This window comes from Balaenoptera musculus, chromosome 2 (genome assembly GCF_009873245.2).
Source record: "Balaenoptera musculus isolate JJ_BM4_2016_0621 chromosome 2, mBalMus1.pri.v3, whole genome shotgun sequence".
Taxonomy (NCBI): domain Eukaryota; kingdom Metazoa; phylum Chordata; class Mammalia; order Artiodactyla; family Balaenopteridae; genus Balaenoptera; species Balaenoptera musculus.
Window position 1 is genome coordinate 133,480,587 of NC_045786.1, and position 19,038 is coordinate 133,499,624.

A 19,038-nucleotide genomic window follows, 5' to 3' on the forward strand; every position below is an offset into this window, starting at 1 on the left:
GCGCCGGGCAGGGCGTTATCAGCTGCGGGGCCGCGGCGAGGGACGCGTGGCGACAGCGGACGGCGCCGCCCGGTCCCGGACGGCCGCAGCCCGCGGCCGCGCGCGCGCGGGTTCCGAGCACTCCGGGTCTCCGCCCCTGCCGCCGCTCCCCGGCCGCCGGGAGGCATGAGTCCGCGGCCGCAGCCCTAGCGCCCGCTCCTCCGCCCGGGCGGCCCGGTTGCGGGGACGGGTGCGCGCTGCAGGGTTGGGGGCCATGAAACCGAGTCCGGCCGGGACAGCGAGGGAGCTGGAGCCGCCGGCGCCGGTCCGGGGCGAGCAGCGCACGGCGGAGCCCGAGGGGCGCTGGCGGGAGAAGGGCGAGGCGGACACGGAGCGGCAGCGCACCCGCGAGCGGCAGGAGGCCACGCTGGCCGGGCTGGCGGAGCTGGAGTACCTGCGCCAGCGCCAGGAGCTGCTGGTTCGGGGCGCCCTGCGCAGCTCTGGGGGCGCGGGGGCAGCTGCAGCCCGCGCCGGGGAGCTGCCGGGGGAGGCGGCGCAGCGCAGCCGCCTGGAGGAGAAGTTCTTGGAGGAGAACATCTTGCTGCTGCGGAAGCAATTGGTAGGTCGTGCCCGGAGGTGGGGCACGGCTGTCCCTGCAGACGGGCCGGGGGTCGGGCAGGTGGCCTGCGGTGGGCGCTGGGGTGCCTCTGACTGGGGAAATCCTTTGGCTTCCCGGGACCCCCGCCCGGTGCCCCCCTGACCCGGGTTCCCGAGGGCGCCCGCGGCGCGTGGGCTGCCGGCGCCCACGCGATCCCGGCGTGTGCCCGCTTTGTGTCAGGTAAGGGGCTGGCAGCCCCGCGCGGACGGCCGGGCCGGGGTGGCCGCTCTCCCCTCCTGCTCCGCCTTTGGAATTCTTGGAGTCTCCTGGTTGTTACCTTCAAACTCTCCAGTTAGACGAAAGCGTGCCCTCTCCCCGAAGGTTTGCAAAGCCTCATTTAAAATAGCATTTCTTTGGGGAGCTTCTTGGCTTCATGTCCTCCCGCCGAGAGGGGACAAAAGCCGAGGAGGGGGCTTGTGGCGCGGTTGACCGTCCAATGCCGAATTTTACGATTACACGGAGGCGGCCGCGGGGAACCTGCCCCTCCCAAGGCTTTCCCCAGCCTGCCAGCTTTTGCCGGGGCTGCTGCTTAATTTAAGATAGAAGCCCTTTTGTATAAGGCGGCTAAAACCGATGCAAATGATGGAAATTTGCCTGGAGAAAGTGCCCCCTCCCCTCATATTTTATATGTACTGCTCGCTGTGACTTGAGGTGGAGGTGGGCGAAGAGAAAAACCTGCTCTCAGGGAGCATTTATCATTGGATTTGTGTCAGCGTCTCAGACATTCTCTGCCGTCTTTATTAATGGGGAAGAAAAAGAACTTCGGCGCTTAATGTATTGATGAACAGCTTTTGACCCAGCCTCAGAGTAATGGCGGCAGCTTTGTTTCGGTGACCTCAAAAATGTAGTTTTGAAAACAGGAGAAAAAAAAAAATCCTTATCTGACCATGTGATACTATCTGAAACTAGACGCATGCTAGATAATGTCCCTCCTACGATTACCAACAGAGTGATGCTGTGTGGTTATTTGTCAAGTGTTTTCTTGTATTACCTCTTTTCAGAGAATTTGTCTCTTTTTTTGAGCATCAAAGTGATTTGACTTGTTTGGTTCATTTTTTCTGAACTCATTCTAACAAACAAGCGTGTTATGTCTCCAAGCTTTTTAAGTCAAAGAACAGACAGGAGGGGTAGATCCATATGCATCTGTTTTGTAAGGATGTACAATATGTATCTGGTGGTTTGTGCAATACCTCTGTTTTGGCATTTTGCTGTGTTTTTTGGTAGCAGACACTGATCTGAGCCAATTCTTGCTGGTTATGCCTGTCATTGACATTGTGTGCATTGTCTTATACAATAGCACCTTCTTGTCTTCATGAATCTCACAACTGTGAGTGGTGCATTCCTGTTGACCCCTGGAGGGGAGCAAGGCAGCATGTCAGGAGAATTCCCGTCCACTCAGTGTTTGTGGTACTGTTTTCATTTGTAGACTTGGCATTTGTGATTTGAACCAGATGCCTTTCGAGTTTTGTTTTTTTGCTTCCCCAGCAATAGGAAGCACTAGGTGGCGGTGTGAGTTAGCACTACGGTCTGTCACCTTTGGAAACCCGAGCTGAGTTCAAATCTTGATGGACCTTCCCTTGAGGGTTTTGGATTCTGCCAGCTCACATTATACTTGGCACTGGCTATTAGTATTAGTTTCTCACTTTAAAAGGCCCTAAGACTGATTAAACCCCACAAAGCAACTAATAGAAAACAAAAGTCTGCAGGATATTTGGCCAGAAAATCTCACCTAAGTAAGATTATAGTGTATTGTAGGAAATCTGTTATACTCTGACTTCAAATTAAAGAGTCTACAGTGAAGTACTGTTCTGTAAAAAATTGGCTGTACACAGAGGTTTTTTGAAAAATCTCAGTGGGTTTTTCTCACCTATAAAAAGTAAGTTTTTATATATATATATATATATATATATATATTAGTTGAAACTAAAAGCAAGTCTTGTTTTTATGAAGAAACTATATCGCCACAAAGTGTGAGAAAGTGGAATTCAAGGTAGGACATATTCTTGAAGTTTTTCTTTATTTCAGGTCATCCAGTAAAAATTTTGGTTTTGGAAGATTTAGGGAACTCTTCAGATGGTAATTGGAATACTTAGAGCAGACTTTCTGGTTCTTTGTCACCAAAATGTGTTTGTTTTTCCTTTCTCCCTTTCTTCCTAATCAGAATTGTTTGAGGAGAAGAGATGCTGGTTTGTTGAACCAGTTGCAGGAACTCGACAAGCAGATAAGTGACCTGAGACTGGATGTGGAAAAGACATCTGAAGAGCACCTGGAGACAGACAGCCGCCCCAGCTCAGGTGAGTGTGGGAGCACAAGCAGGAATTCTGCGGTCATGAGTTGTGCCTTGGCCCCCTGTGCTTAGCGTTCCCAGACCTGCAAATGGCAGTGGAGTTTGTTTCCAGTGCAGAGAGAATAAAACAAAACAAAACAAGAGAAGTCTGCCATTCAGTTGCATAAGAGGGAAACAAAATCAGAAAACAAATTTTTTAAAAAATTTGTTTTGTTGAAGTATAGTTGATTTACAATGTTGTCTTAATTTCTACTGTACAGCAAAGTGATTCAGTAATATGTATATATACATTCTTTTTCATATTCTTTTCCATTAGGGTTTATCACAGGATATTGAATATAGTTCCCTGTGCTATACAGTAGGACCTTATTGTTTATCCATTCTCTATATAATAGTTAGCATTTGCTAATCACAAATTCCCAATCCATCCCTCCCCCCACCCCCTCCCCCTTGGCAACCACAAGTCCGTTCTCTATGTCTGTGAGGCTGTTTCTGTTTTGTAGATAAGTTCGTTAGACAACAAAATTTTTAATAATGAGATTGATCTGACTGAAGTCTCCTGAGTTTAAAAATAAAAGCTTCTATTCAGATTTCTGGAAGAATGCTTCTCCTTTGAAACTTGAGAAAGTCAGAACTGGGCTAGAAAATTAGTCACACTTCAGCTTCCTGAGACCACTTCAAAAGTTTGTTCTTTTTTTCTTTTAAACCATTTGGCTACTTAAATAGATTTGTTTTTCTCTTCAAGTTATTCTTTCTGAAATGTTCGTGAAAAAGTTGAAGTTTGACAGATCTAAGTCTCTTTCTTTGCACATCTTTAAAGGTGGGGTCTAGGAGTAAGGTCAGTTTGAGAGTGAGGGTACTCTCAGCTTTGAAACATACCCATAGTTATGGGCTCTTTGCCTTTTTCCAAAGATTGCTGGAAATGAAACCATAAAGTCAGGACACTAAATCTCGTGAACCAAAATTGGTGCCCCTCCCTCTCATACTCTCCCTTTCCTACATGATTACCCCTTTTCCTTTTAGGCACAAATGTGTGTTATTGCTTGATATGATCTTAACCCCAAATGGTGTTTTTTATTTGTAGGGTTTTATGAACTGAGTGATGGGGCTTCGGGATCCCTTTCCAATTCCTCGAACTCCGTCTTTAGTGAGTGTTTATCCAGTTGTCATTCCAGCACCTGTTTTTGCAGCCCCTTGGAAGCAACCTTGACTATCTCAGATGGTTGCCCCAAATCTGCAGGTAAGACTTTTTACAATTGATAGACATTTTTAATTGGAAGGGGTCAAAGGTCTTTAAAGGTTGTCTAGCTTCTACTGATGAAAAACAAAGGCTCAGAGAATTTCATCAGCTTTCTGCATTTAGTGCCATCGTTGCATCTAGAATCAAGATTACCACTATTCCAGTCCTCTTTGGGTATCACCTGGCTTTATATTCTGATGATAGCAAGACAGCTTATTTTTAGAAATCCTGTCCCAATATTATAGGTCTTGAGCTCTGTTTTTGAGCTTTTGCTGTTCAGTTGTTTGCGTTTTCTTTTCAGGATTACTTTGGATCTGTTTTCTTCTTCTTTTAATCATTTAAAGCTAAAGCTTACATTAAGTTAAATATATCTGTCAGCCTGGCTAAGAGCTGCTTGGCACTTCTGGTAGCAGTGGCCCCTCCCTGTTCTCCAGAATGCCTTGCATGATGGCATCTCTCTTCTTTTAGCAGGTGGATAGGGTGAGATCCCCTAGACCATGTTCCCCATTTTGGGCTATTCTTGCAGTGACCTCTAGAGAGAATCATGCCATTGTTGGTACAGGAAGAGTTTCTGCATTTCCACTGTGTGTCACACACTGCTGTGTGCTCTGTGTACGTTTATCTGCTTTGAATCCTCCCGACAATTCTGCAGGGTGCAAGGGTTGTTAGCTCCATTCTACGTATCAGAAAAATGAGGCCTGGTGAGGTTAGGTTAGGTAAGTTGCTTAAGGTTATATAGAGAGTAAGTGACAGAGGCAGGGTTCAAGCTCAGGACTATCTGCCAGGTCCATGTGTTTCCACCACACCAAGGGAATCCAGAAATTGTTGTGTTCAACCTTCTCAACGAACAGAGGAGGAATTTGGTTTTATATGCCTTTGTCAGAGGCTTCTCATTTGCTGAATGGCAGAGTTGTTGCTGAAACTCGGGACGCCTTCCTTAGTTCTGCTTTAGTACGATTCCTCAGAAGATCAGAGAAAATATGGAAGTTAGAGGAGCTGTGGGTTCCGGCACAAGTCACCGCACCCTTGGTTTGTATGTGTTGTCCACTTGGGTAAAAGGTTGAATTTCTGAGGTCCAGGCAATGCAAACATAACACTAAACAACTGAGGCTGCTAATTGGCTGGTGTCTTTGTACAATGTGTGTTGTTAGCAGCAAACGTTTGGCGAAGCACAAATCTGTGTTATCTAGAGTATCTGGGCCTCAAGTTCATTGGTAATTGCTCCCTTTCACTCTGCAGATCTGGTTTCAGAGGGAAATTTTATAAACCTATTAAAGGTACTTTGGTATAGGTTTTCCTAAAAGACAGACTCCTGCTATCCCAAATGCCACATCTTCACATAATTGAGACAGTTGGGCTGGCCCTTGTCGGCTGGGATGCCTGTCTTGTTCCTTAACTTTATGGAGGAAAAAGAGATGAAAGATGTCGTGTAGGTAAATGTGGCTTAAAGTAAGACAAGGATAGGCCTTGGGGTAGTGAGGAGGGATGGGCAAGGATATTAGCTAGAGAGGTTTCCCCTTCTTAAAACAAGCTATTTATTGGCAGTGGAGGTGGGATTGGGGACATGGCACTTTTATTTTACAATAATCTTTTGTTTACAAATGAATCATATAATTTCTGGGTCTAAGCTGTATTCCCCCCCTTCCCCGCCCCCCCCCCAACTGCTAATTATCATTGGAATTCATGGAGCTTTCCCTTAAATTAACAATTAACATACAACCTAGCATGTAGTGGGTTTTCAATATTTGAGTGAATAAATATAATTATAATGGACAACAAATTAAATAGTGACAAAAACTTTGATTTTCTCTAACTAAAGGTCATTCAAGGGATTTGATATTTATAATGTATGCCAAGACAAGAGAGCAGAATCATTTAATTAAGCAAGAAAGCTTGATGTCATTGTATTTTGGCATCTACATTTTTGAGATGTGGGAAATTTATTCATTAATACTACTACTCAATCTTTTAAAACATCATCAAGAATTCCCTCCTAAAATATTGTACTTTATTTTTTAGTGTCACTATTGAAAACATAGGGTGATTATTATTTAAATTTAATTAGTCTCTATTGAAATTTGATTAGTTACCCTGACCTTTCAATTGACAGTTATATAAGAACACATGTCATTAAGAATTAGGTCTAAAAAAAAAAAAAAAAAATGAGGAGGAAGCCCATAGAGAGTATAGTTTATCTGAAGTATTTTAAAGGGAAACCAGGAATAGAACACAGAAAGGAGAGTGGCCTAGAGAAAGAACGACTCAAAAAACATTTATTTTTCCAGTAATATAATATACTGGAAATATTGCAATATACTGCAATATATGTATAATGCAGTACATATTTACTGAAAATTTAGAAAATAGAAAATGAAGAAAGTAAACATTACTTGCTTTCCCACCACATTGAGATGCTCGTGCTTCATTAGCATCTTGGTGTGCTTCATTTCAGACTTTTTTCTTTGAATATATCCAGTCTTAATAAAACTATAATCAATAGTCTGGTATTATGATTTTCACTCCACTTTAAAGTGTTTTCCCCATATTATTCAATAGTTTGAAAGCATTTTTAAGGACTGAATATTTTTCCTTCAGAGTTATAGCTTGTTAAAAATTCCTTTGTTAATTATTTTTTCCATCACCCAGTAGTGTGAACTGTATGTGAAATAGTAGAATAGCTTGTGGAGTATTTGTTGATTCTTTGGCATTCTCCCTCTACCCGTGAATTTGTCTTCGTAGAAACTGGCCAGAGTCGAGATGGTGCTGACACCAATTCATTTCTTCAGAGTGTACCTTTAAATGTTTTTCAGATCTCATAGGATGGTTGGAATATAAAGAAGGCCACTGTGAAGACCAGGCCTCAGGGGCAGTTGGCCGTTCCCCCTCCACATCACAGTCTAATTCCCTTGGTGTCATTGCAGATGTGAATCCCAAGTACCAGTGTGATCTGGTGTCTAAAAACGGGAATGATGTGTATCGCTACCCCAGTCCGCTTCATGCTGTGGCCGTGCAGAGCCCAATGTTTCTCCTTTGCCTGACCGGCAATCCCCTGAGGGAAGACGAGAGGCTCGGTAGCCATGCCAACGACATTTGTGTCGGATCTGAGCTGGATGCCGTCAAGACGGACACTTCCTTACCCTCTCCAAGCAGTCTGTGGTCTGCTCCCCATCCTTCATCGAGTAAGAAAATGGATGGTTACATTCTGAGCCTGGTCCAGAAAAAAACACACCCTGTAAGGACCAACAAGCCGAGAACCAGTGTGAACGCTGACCCCACCAAGGGGCTTCTGAGGAATGGGAGCGTTTGTGTCAGAGTGACTGCGGCCGTCTCACAGGGCAACGGTGGGAACCTTAAGAATTCTAAACAGGTGCCTTTGCCCTCTGGCGGGATCCCCTCTTTGGACAATGGGACGTTGTCTCCACTGAAACAGTGGTCAAAAGAATCAAAGCCAGAACCACTGGAAAGCAAGAGGTTGCCCACGCCTGAGGGCATCTCCCCAGGCGCTGCCACTGAACTTCCAGGTAAGCATCTGCCCAAAAATGCCAAGCCAGCCTCCCAGGAACTTGCCAGGTGTCCCCCAGCTGGGGCAGGGGAGTCTCCTAAGGAAAGCGGGCAGATCCCAGCTGCCTCCCCAAAAGAGAGCCCCGGGAGGGTCCCCGCCTCGCTGCAAGAGAACAAGGTGGTCCAGCCACTGAAAAAGGTGCCACAGAAAAACAGCCCGCCGGCTCTCCCTACGGCGGCGCCCCCTCCCGCCGCTTCGGCTCTGCTGTCTCCCGCTTTCCCGGTGGAAGAGCGGCCTGCCCTGGATTTCAGAAGCGAGGGCTCTTCTTCTCAGAGCCTGGAGGAAGGGCCTCTGGGGAAGGCGCCGCCGGTCCTGGCGCAGCCGCCCGGCGTCAGGCCGCCCCGGGGTACGCGGCCCGCGGCCGCCCCGAGGGGCTCCGCCCTGAAGCCCCGGGCCCCGGCCGTCCACGGGCCGGAGACTGCGCTGCCCGCCGTGAGGGAGAAAGGCCGGGCGGCCGGCAAGAAGTGTCGGTTCCCCGATGACGCGGATACAAATAAGAAACTCCGGAGAGCCCCGGCCAAGGGGCGGCGGGGCGGGGGCGGCCAGCCCGACGCGGGACCGCCCAGCCGGCCGCTGGGGACGGGCCACCGGGCGGGGAGCCGCGGCCACGGCCACGGCCACGGCCGGGAGGCGGTGGTGGCCAAGCCCAAGCACAAGCGCACCGACTCGCGGCGGTGGAGGTCGGCCGCCGAGGTGTCCTACGAGGAGGCGCTGCGGCGCGCGCGGCGGGGCCGCCGGGAGCCCGCGGGGCTGTTCGCGGCCGGGCCGCTGCCCTACGCCAGCCCCTACGCGTACGCGGCCAGCGACTCCGAGTACTCGGCCGAGTGCGAGTCTCTGTTCCACTCCACCGTGCTGGACACGAGCGAGGACGAGCGCAGCAACTACACCACGAACTGCTTCGGCGACAGCGAGTCCAGCGTGAGCGAGGGCGAGTTCGTGGGCGACAGCACCAGCACCAGCGACTCCGAGGAGAGTGGAGGCTTGATTTGGTCCCAGTTTGTCCAGACTCTCCCTCTGCAGCCGGTCCCGGCCCCGGACCTTCGCCACAACCCCACCAAAACCTTCGTCAAAATAAAGGCTTCACACAACCTCAAGAAGAAGATCCTGCGCTTTCGGTCTGGCTCTTTGAAGCTGATGACGACCGTTTGAGTAACATCCTTGGTGTAGAAAGTGGGGTTTTTCTAGTTCCCGAAGAAACGGCGGCGTCTTACTGTTTTGTGCGTAATGATCCCATGGAATGCTTTCCTTTGGTTTAGATAAAACCGAGGTGAATTATGTCTCATCTTCGTCAAGTATGGACGCTAGTGCCTTTAGTGGAAGGTAAAGAATGTCTTTGCTGGTTAGAAGTGAATATTGAGTTTCAGATGGTGGTGATAGTGACTTTTGTGGTATCAGATGGTTTTTATTTGACATTTTGTGAGCATCTGTGAAGGCACAGGTTTTGATGTTCAAGTGTTAATGGGATGAGACCTTTTGATCTGGAGGTCAGGTGGATGGAATTTTAGGACATACATTTGCTTCTTTGGTTCTTTAGGGCAGCGTCTCCATGAGGGTTTTCCTGTTGGGGGTATCACATACAATTGTGTGAGGTAGATACAAGGGGCAGTCATGGTTTTCTGTAGTTTTCTATATACTCTTCTTTTCTCGGATGTATCCCCATTCTGTATTCTCCTCAGAACTCTTTGGTTTACTGGACTCAGAACTTGAAGACCAGACCCTACATCCAGAGAGGTGACCTGGATAGGGAGGCTGGTAATACCTTAAAAGGATTCACTAAAACCTTTGCTACACTTGGTGCCTAGGCCCTGGTTACAGTAACCCCTTCTAGGGCCATTTACCCAACGTTGATGCCTTTCTCCTCCTCCCTGATTTGCAGCAGATCCAACCATTCCTCCCTTGGAGACTTGCCTTTGGGAGAACATTTTGGTCATCGGGTACAGAGAGATTCACTCCTAGTGAAGTAACCCTTGGGTACGACTCCAAGCTCAGAACTGCTCGCGTAGCACTGTGCCACCTAAGCATTAGCCCAAACGTATTAGTGCAATCCAGTCCAGATTGGACCACTGACCCTGTTTAGAAGGGCTTTTAAAAAAAAAATTTTTTTTTTTGGTAAACAGTATTGTGTAAAATTCCTTTTTTTATACCAGTATATGCATGTTTTGTGCATGAGTAGTATTTGTTTTGATATTCCTGTTGATGTTAAATGACTGTATGATATAAACAGTATGTGTTTTTATATATCTTTGTGTAAATTTAATATAACGCATTATATGCTGTAATAAACGATTTGTTTTACTGCTGTTAAGTTTGTTATTTGGGTATAAAACCAGATGTTTACACCTATAAATCTTGTACTGATTATTGTGGGATTTATATTAGGCCTATTCTAGCATTAGAATATTATTTGCAATAATAATTAAGGCAGATTTTAGGAGTGTTGGAATGGATGGTGAGTAAACAAATGAGGAAAAGCAAGCTACTTCTTTAGAATGGTTAAGGTGCTTCTTTAAAATTTAAGGTACATTTGATAGGTCTCTTCTAAGGAAAATATTTCTGAGAAGACTTCCCCTCTCTCCCTCAACGTCTAAGTATGAAAAATTTTCAACATGGAAAAGTTGAAAGGATAGTACAATAAACACCTGTACAGCCATCACCTAGATTCAACAATTGTTAACATTTTGCCATGCTTGCTTTAACACTCTTTATGTATTGATATATATTAGATTAAACCATATTGCTGGTTTTGTGGGTCAAAGACAGATTTTGGCGATCCTCCCTCTCCCCACCACGCTACTACATTATTTTAAAGTAAATTTCAGGCATCATGATATTTCATCTCTAAAAATTTAAGTATGTATTTCCTAAGAACAAGGAGATTCTCCTATATAATCACAACACCATGATCACACCCAAGGAAAATTGACAATAATTCTTATTATCGTCAAAAATTTAATCTCTATTCAAATTTTCCAATTTGTTTCAAGAATTTCTTAGTAGCAGCTTCCCTGCTCCTCCCAACCAGGATTCAGTCAATGCTATACGTTGCATTTGGTTATAGATCCCTAGTCTTTTAAGTCTGGAATAGCCTCTCCATATTTTTTTCAAATGACATTGGGTTTTTAAAGTCAGAGCAGTTGTCTTGTAGAAGGGCCCACATTCTGAATTTGGTTGTTTCTTTATGTTGTCTTCTAACATCTTCTAGTTCCTGTATTTCCTGTAAACTGTGAAGGCTTGATTGGATTCAGGTTAAACATTCTTGGCAAGAAGATTTCACTACTGATCGTGCGTACTTTTATTGCTTCACATCAAGAAACAGAAGATCAGGTTGCCCTACTATTACTGAATTTAAGAGTGATCCCTTTAAGAGTCAAGTCGGTGAGCAGAATTTTCTCCACTATAAAGGTTTTGTTTTTCCTCTTTGCAAATGGTTAGTGTTTGTGGGTGACTCTTTGGTAGTGTGTGTGGATATCCTGTTCTTCATAACCTTCCACTTAATGGCTTTAGTTTACTTTGCTGATCCTTGCCTGAATCAGTTATTGCCTTGGGGATGCAAAATGGTTTTCTAAGTATCTTTTCTTCTTTTACTAGCTGACATTCTACAAAAAAGAGCTTTCCTTGTTTTTTTTCCCTTTCTCTTTTTAAAATATCATGATGGATTCGTGGATTTTTATTCATTTGATTCTTTACAATCACTTACGGTTATTGTTCTTTTTGATGCTCCACATGTCCCAGATTTGGCCAGTGGGAGGATACATTTCATTAAAAGGAGACTCTGGAATCAGCTCAGTCTCATAATTCATATATTTATTATGAGATGTACTCCATTAAAATGATTTTTTCACATGCTAAAGTGCAATGCAACAAAAATCCCTTAACTATCCATTTTTTTATTCTGTCTTGGAAATGATCTCTTTTCCTATATTTTATATCCCTCTTATCTCTAAGAAGGCTTTTAACTTTGAAACTATAGCAAATTATTTCTCCTATAAAACTGTATCTTATCTTTATAAAGATAAGACTTTTTTTTCAACAAGACATCTTTTTTTTAACATCTTAGACAATTTTTGAAAATGTAGAGTTGCTAGTCTTTTCGTATTCATATGTTTTTATATGCAGTCATTCTTCTTTGACTAGAATTTCTTTGGTTACCTGATTAAATCTAAGCCAAGCACAAACAAGGGGATGATCTCACCATGTTTTCTAATGGTGTGATCCAATCTCTTTGGGGGCAAGTTATAAAGTTTATTGTGTAAGGCAACTGGGACCTGCAGTCAGTTGTTGAATCATGTCCAAGTTGTTCTCAATAAGCATTATTCTCAGAAGGGGATGCTTCCTGAAAACTAGCTTCTGAATAATTACATGTTAGGTGACAGAATGCCAAAGGAAGAGAAGCATGAAAAACAGGATTTTTCAAAGAACTTTGCGTTTGTCCACCTCTGTCTATTGCTTGACTTCCCTGTAGCTAGCAGTTGTACTGCACTTGGAAAATTGGGTTTTGTCCATTATTTTCAATGACAAAATACCTGCTATTGTTGTTTCAAACAAAATGGCTCTTTAAAGTATTTTCCTTTATTTAAATAAATTACAAATACTCATTGTCAGAAAAGAAAAAGAAACCAGATATATACACAGGTGTTTACACTCTTCTCTCTCAATCCTCCTCAAACCCTACTCTTCAGTAACGTTGGTGTATATATTTCCATACTCTGTTATATGCACAAATATATAACCTTTATATTTTTTCTTCAAAACCAAGTCTCAGTTTATATGTATCATTCTGTAGCTTGCTTCCTTCATTTCGTGAATATAATTCTCTCTTTGTAATGGGATTCCAAGTATGTTCTTGGAAAATAGGCACCAGAGGAAAAAGGCACCAGATTTTATGGGGCTACTTTTTTGCTCTGCTTAGAAAAATTCTAATATTTAGCAGCAAAAGTGTTACCTGAGTGCTATACTTTTGCACACATATTGCCTTTCTAGTTTTCTCATGTATTTTGTTATTTTGTATTGTGAGGTCACTTCAGTGGGGTATTATTGTGGGAATCCTATGAGTCTTGATTAAGGCTTTTACCATACCGAGGAGCTTTGTCTTTTTTTCTGGCAGGTGCCTCAGGGACATTTCCAGGCTGGACCACTTTTAAGTTCATTTCTCTGCTTTGAGGTTACCTGACTACAGAGGTAGTATAAATTCAAATCCTAAATCCACATGGAAGTTACATGTTCTCAGAGGAGACCTTTCCCAAGGTGGAAGAGATTCCTTATTTTCATCCTGGGCCAAGAAGTGGATTTTTTTTTCTTGGACCAACTCTTCATTGAGGGTATAGTGCTTCTGTGCCTGTAGGAATATGGGGAAGTCTCAGTCCCAAATCCTACCCTCGGAGAGCCAAGTCCTTGTCCTTGTGTGCCTTGCTTTAGGGACCAGAAACTTCTCCCTCTACTCTCCAAAAAGGTAGACCAAACTTGGGTTCATTTCTAGTGAAGTCAAGATACACTTAACGAGGATGTTTGTTAATAGTTTACCCATCATTTCCAAGTGTTTTACAGTGAAATGATTAGGTTGTCTATCCATCAAAAGGCTGGAAACAGGAACCATAGAGCTACCCATTGCCTTTGCCAATAAGTTGGATTCTCCTTTCCCCCTCTAATTTTTGGTACAATATTATTGAGGTACAACTGAAGTACGATAAAATGCACATACTTGAACTTCACAACTAGATCAGTTTTGATATACTTATATACCCGTGTAATCACCACAATCAATAATAACGAACATTTCCATCATTCTCAAAACTTTCCTTGAGATCTTTGTACTCCATCTCTGCCTCCACCCCTTTCCCCAGAAAACCACTGATCTGCTTTCTGTCACTATAGATTATTATGTATTTTATAGAATTCTATATAAATGGAATTAAACAGTGTGTACTCTTTTTTGCCTGAATTTTTCATTCTGCATAATGATTTTTAGGTTTGTCTATGTTGCTTCATGTCTCAATAGTTCATTCCTTTTTTATTGCTGAGTTGTATTCTTCTGTACAGATAAATAATGATTTGTTTATCCCATTTACTTGTTGATGGACATTCGGGTTTTTTCCAGTTTGGGGCTATTACAAATAAAACAGTGAAGAACATTCATGCACAGGTCTTTGTGTGGACAGATGTCTTTGTTTCCCTTGGGTAAATGGAATGCGTTGATCTTATGGTAGGCGTATGTTTAACTGCAAAGATATATTCCAAACGGGTTGTACTATTTTACATTTTTACAAGTAACATGTGAGAGTTTTGGTTGCTCCATATCCTCACTATCATTTGGCATGCTCAGTCTTTTTAGTTTTAGCCAATTTAATGGACGTATAATGGTATCCTGTTGTGGTTTTAATTTGAATTTCCTTGATGACTAATGACGTTGAACATCTTTTCATGTGCTTGTTGGCCATCTGTCTATCTTCTTTGGTGAAGTATCTGTTCACATAGTTTGTCCATGGGTTGTTGGGCTTCTTAGTATTACGTTGTAAGAGTTTTATGTTTTTTTTAAAAATTTCATGTAAAAGTCCTCTGATATATATTGTGAGTATTTTCTCCTAGTCTGTAGCTTGCCTTTTCACTTTCTTAATGGTGCCTTATGAAGAACAAGCATTTTTAATTTTGATCAAGTCCAGTTTTCTATTTTTTCATTTACAGTTTGTGATTTTGATGTCCCATCTAAGAAACTTTTGCCTAATCCAAGGTTGCAAAGATCTTCTCCTGTGCTTTCTTCTAGAAGTATTATGGTTTTAGGTTTACATGTAGGTCAATGACCTATTTTGACTTAATTTTGGGGTATGATGAGAAGTAAGGACAGATGTTCAGTTTTTCCAAACAGATATTCAGTTGGTCTAGCACTATTCACTGAAATGACTTTCACTTCTGAATTGGCACCTTTGTAAAAAAAAAAAAAAAAAAATTGAAATATATATATATATAAATATATATATATTTATGAATATATATATTTATAAATATATAAATACATATAGAATATATATATATTTATTATATATACAAACTATATATATATTTCTGGATTCTATTCCTCTTTTTAAATAAATTTATTTATTTATTTATTTTTTGGCTGTGTTGGGTCTTCGTTGCTGTGCACAGGCTTTCTCTAGTTGCAGCGAGCGGGGGCTACTCTTCATTGCGGTGCGCGGGCTTCTCATTGCGGTGGCTTCTCTTGTTGCGGAGCACGGGCTCTAGGCACGCGGGCTTCAGTAGTTGTGGCACACGGGCTTCAGTAGTTGTGGCACTCAGGCTCAGTAGTTGTGGCTTGCAGGCTGTAGAGTGCAGGTTCAGTTGTTGTGGTGCACGGGCTTTGTTGCTCCGCGGCATGTGGGATCTTCCTGGACCAGGGCTTGAACCCATGTCCCCTGCATTGGGAGGCAGATTCTTAACCACTGTGCCACCAGGGAAGCCCCAACACTGCGCCACCAGGGAAGCCCCTCTGGATTCTATTCTTTTTCATTTATCTATATGCCTATTTTTTCACCAATACCAACTGCCTTGATTTTTGTAGCTTTACAGTAATTATTGAAATCGGGTAGGGCAAGTCCTCCAACTTTGCTTTCTCATTCTCCTTCATCTTAACTCCTTTGATTATTCTTGATCCTTTGCATTATTATGTAAATTTTAGAATCAACTTATCAATTTCTACAAAACAACAAAACAAAACAAAACAAAACCCTGCTGAAACTTTTATTTGTATCACATGGAGTATAGTTCACTATAGAGATACTGCCATCTTAAAAATAATGTCTTTCAATCCATGAGTATGCCGTATCTTTCCATTTATTTAGGTATTCTTTAATTTTCTTCAGCAATGTTTTATAGTTTTTAGTGTAAAGGTCTTGGTCATTTTTTGTTAGATTTATTCTATGTATTTTTTGATTTTTGGTGATACTCTAAATAGAAGTTTTGAAAATCTTATTTTCTAGTTGTCTGCTAGTGGTATATAAGAATACAGTTGATATTGTATATTAACCTTAAACTCTGGTAAATTCATTTATTAGTTTTAGTAATTGTTTTGTAGAATTCCAATCCTAGAGTTTTTGATATTGTCCTAAAGATCTGGAAACCTTTTTTCCAATATTTTCTCTCTTCTCTTCACTTTAGATAATTTCTATTGCTCTATCTTCATTTTCCTTTGCTGTCTATGTTCTACTATTGAGCCCATCTAGTGAGTTGTTTAAAAAATTTCAGGTATTATATTTTTCAGTCTTAAAGTTTCCAGCTGGATTTTTTTTGTTTGCTTGTTTTTGTTTTGGGGTGTGTGTGTGTGTGTGTGTGTGTGTGTGTGTGTGTATAGTTTCTATTTCTCTACTGAGAATTTCTATCTGTTCATTCACTTCAAATGTGTTTTCCTTATGGAGCATAGTTATAGTAGCTGCTTTAAGTCTTTGTTTGATAGTTTCAACATGTAGGTCATCTTGAGGTTGGCATCTGTTGATTGTTTTTCCCTTGAGAACGGGTCACATTTTCCTGTTTCTTTGGTTGTCAAGTAATTTCAGATTGTATCCTGAACATATCAATGTAATACTGCATATGTTCTGAGTCCTTTCATAATCCTCAGGAGAATGTTGATGTTTTTGCTTTAGCAGACTATCAGTCTGGTTAGGCTCTGACCCTAGGTTCTTCTCACCTTTGTGGGCAGTGGTTTAACTCTGAGTTCAATCATATAAGCCTTTGTTGTACTGCTTTGGGTCTGTCCTGTACCTGCATAGTTCAGGGGTTAGTCTGACACTTAGGTAGGTGGTTCATATCTCATTTAAACTCTCAATGCCTTTGCTGTGTTGGTTTGAGTCTGTACCTTGCATGCTTGGCTCAGATGTTAGATTGAACCAAGGGTTCGTACACAGAATTAGGGGACCCCTCTCTCTAGTTTTTTCCCCTCTGGGATTTCTCCCACTCACTCCACCCCACAGAGTGATCATTACCTTGTCCCTCTGGCTAGAAAGACATGTTTTCTATTGGAATTTTAGCTGCCTATGGCACGCACTGCTTTGAAGCTGGGATCTGTTCTTAGGATAAAGCTGCATGAGAAAAGAAAAAAATGGACAATACACCCATCCCCCCAAATCCATCTGCTTTTGTTTACTTTCACAGTCCTCAGGTAGTTTTTTCTCCGCATATTTTTGTCAGAGTTTTTAGCTGTAATTAGTAGGAGGAATAGGCTGCCACGGCAGATCCAGAATCCACTGACCCATTTATTTTTAATATGGATAGAATTCAAAGACGCGGCAGAGTCCTGAAGGAAAGCCATCGTGTGCTTCCCCAAAATTCCCCACCCCACTCTGAAAAACACGCAAGGCTTTCTGTGTTCTGGTTTTTAAATCTCATAAAACAATAAGAGGCATTAAAAGCAAGGAAATCCTTTATCAATGTGCAAGAAGGGGTATTTAGGATTGGTACAGTCAATTTTATTTCAATTTTTTCTAGGTGTAGACCTTTAATTTGGAGGATAGAGGGGAGCTATATAATTATTTATTTCTTTGATTCTTTTGGGGCTAAGAAAAAAGGGTAACATTCTCTACACATAGGTATACTGCTTGAAAGGTAGTATAAAAGTGCCTTTTGTTTCCTTGAGAGTCATTTTGTTTAGTTTCAGACCTGTCACTTTCAATTATTTACCTGATCATCATATCTCTGACTATAATATAAATACAGCATATAATTACACTTTTGAAAATGGTTATTTACTCATTGGCCCACAGTGGTTTTTTGGAGCTGCTACAACCTATCTGTGAAACATAAGGAGTAGCAGCATGAAGCCCAGAGCTGATTCAGAGAATTATTTTAATTTGAGGACCGTTGCCCAGATAAATAACAGCTGCTTTGGAATCATTACAGCTGAAGTGGTCAATGAATAATTTACCTTTATTTTTAACTATAACAGATGAATATTTCAAGGTTACCAAAATATAAAAAAATGTCTTAAATATCACTAGTTCATCTAGCTGTTATATTTTAAAGGGAATGCTATACACAGATACTAGGATGTAGAGGTGCAGCCTGGAGAATTTTGTTGGGAGAGTGTGACTAATGATGGGTAACATCAAAATGATCAGAGTATGAACCTGGTTTTGGTAAATCACCCTAAAATCTATTTATTTATCAAAAAATTATGCAAAATGTGTTAAAGCTTTGAACTGGCAAACTTGGGCAGGTAATCTCGCAAAAGCAACTTTTTCCCATGAGATTTTCTTTTTTTAAAAAAAAATTATTAGCACCTTTAATTATTATTTATTTATTTATTTATTTTGGCTGTGTTGTGTCTTCGTTTCTGTGCGAGGGCTTCCTCTAGTTGCGGCGAGCGGGGGCCACTCTTCATCGCGGTGCGCGGGCCTCTCACTATCGCGGCCTCTCTTGTTGCGGAGCACAGGCTCCAGACGCGCAGGCTCAGTAGTTGTGGCTCGCGGGCCCAGTTGCTCCGCGGCATGTGGGATCTTCCCAGACCAGGGCTCGAACCCGTGTTCCCTGCATTGTCAGGCAGATTCTCAACCACTGCGCCACCAGGGAAGTCCGAGATTTTTTTTTAAAATTTATGTTCTTTACTTAAGAGGATGCTTCCCACATTTCTGGCTTTCTATGGGTCTGACATTTTATTCTGAATATTGTACGTAGCCAGAACCAGGAAATGCAGAGGTCTATTTTTAAAACAGAAGGGAGCTTTTTTTTAATTGAAAATATTCTTTTATTATTACAAACACAGTGTATGTGTATTATAGAAAAAATTTTAAATACAAATAAGGGAACTTCCCTGGCAGTCCAGTCCACTCTGCACTCCCAATGCAGGGGGCGAGGGATGGATCCCTGGTCTGGGAACTAAGATTCCACATGCTGTGCGGCGTGGCCTAAAAAATAAAAAATACAAATAAGCAAAAAATAAGAATATAAAAACACTATTTTTATTATCCAGAGATGATTCCTGCCAACCCATCATTGTATATCCTTTCGGATCCCCTTCTAATTATGCTTATATATATTTTTGTCCCTATAATGAGATTATACCTTACTTGCTATTTTGCCACTTGATTTTTAAAGTCAAGGATCTCCACTTTTCCATGTACAATAAATGCATTTTCATCTTATCTAATACCTAGTTCACATTCATATTTCCCCAACTGTTTAGAGGAACTTAAAAAAATTTTTTAAATTAAATTCAAAATCAATCTTTGATTACTAAGGATGTTATTCTAAATATTTGCCTGAATTGATTGGATTCAGAGAATTCATGGGAAGTCTTTGGCAGGCCTGATAGTTGGTATTGATGATCATGTGGT

General features: G+C 42.0%; 1 protein-coding gene across 2 annotated transcripts; it reads left to right on the forward strand.

Moving 5' to 3' along the window:
- Positions 1-80: 80 nt before the first annotated feature.
- Positions 81-10,568, forward strand: DACT1 (dishevelled binding antagonist of beta catenin 1). 2 transcript variants are annotated; one of them, XM_036844113.1, is made up of 4 exons: positions 81-598; positions 2,799-2,931; positions 4,009-4,164; positions 6,975-10,568. In XM_036844113.1, the coding sequence occupies exons 1-4, from the start codon at positions 254-256 to the stop codon at positions 8,873-8,875; spliced, it is 2,535 nt and encodes an 844-aa protein (XP_036700008.1). In that variant the 5' UTR covers positions 81-253; the 3' UTR covers positions 8,876-10,568. The 2 variants fall into 2 exon arrangements, with proteins under 2 accessions (XP_036700008.1, XP_036700009.1); XM_036844114.1 differs by having other exon boundaries at positions 83-598; positions 7,086-10,559.
- Positions 10,569-19,038: the final 8,470 nt, after the last annotated feature.

Excerpts from the sequence above, each read along its gene's own strand:
- DACT1 (XM_036844113.1), top strand. The coding sequence starts at position 254 with ATGAAACCGAGTCCGGCCGGGACAGCGAGGGAGCTGGAGCCGCCGGCG. Across the intron at positions 2,932-4,008 it reads AGACAGCCGCCCCAGCTCAG|GGTTTTATGAACTGAGTGAT; the intron begins GTGAGTGTGGGA and ends TTTTATTTGTAG. Across the intron at positions 4,165-6,974 it reads TGGTTGCCCCAAATCTGCAG|ATCTCATAGGATGGTTGGAA; the intron begins GTAAGACTTTTT and ends AATGTTTTTCAG.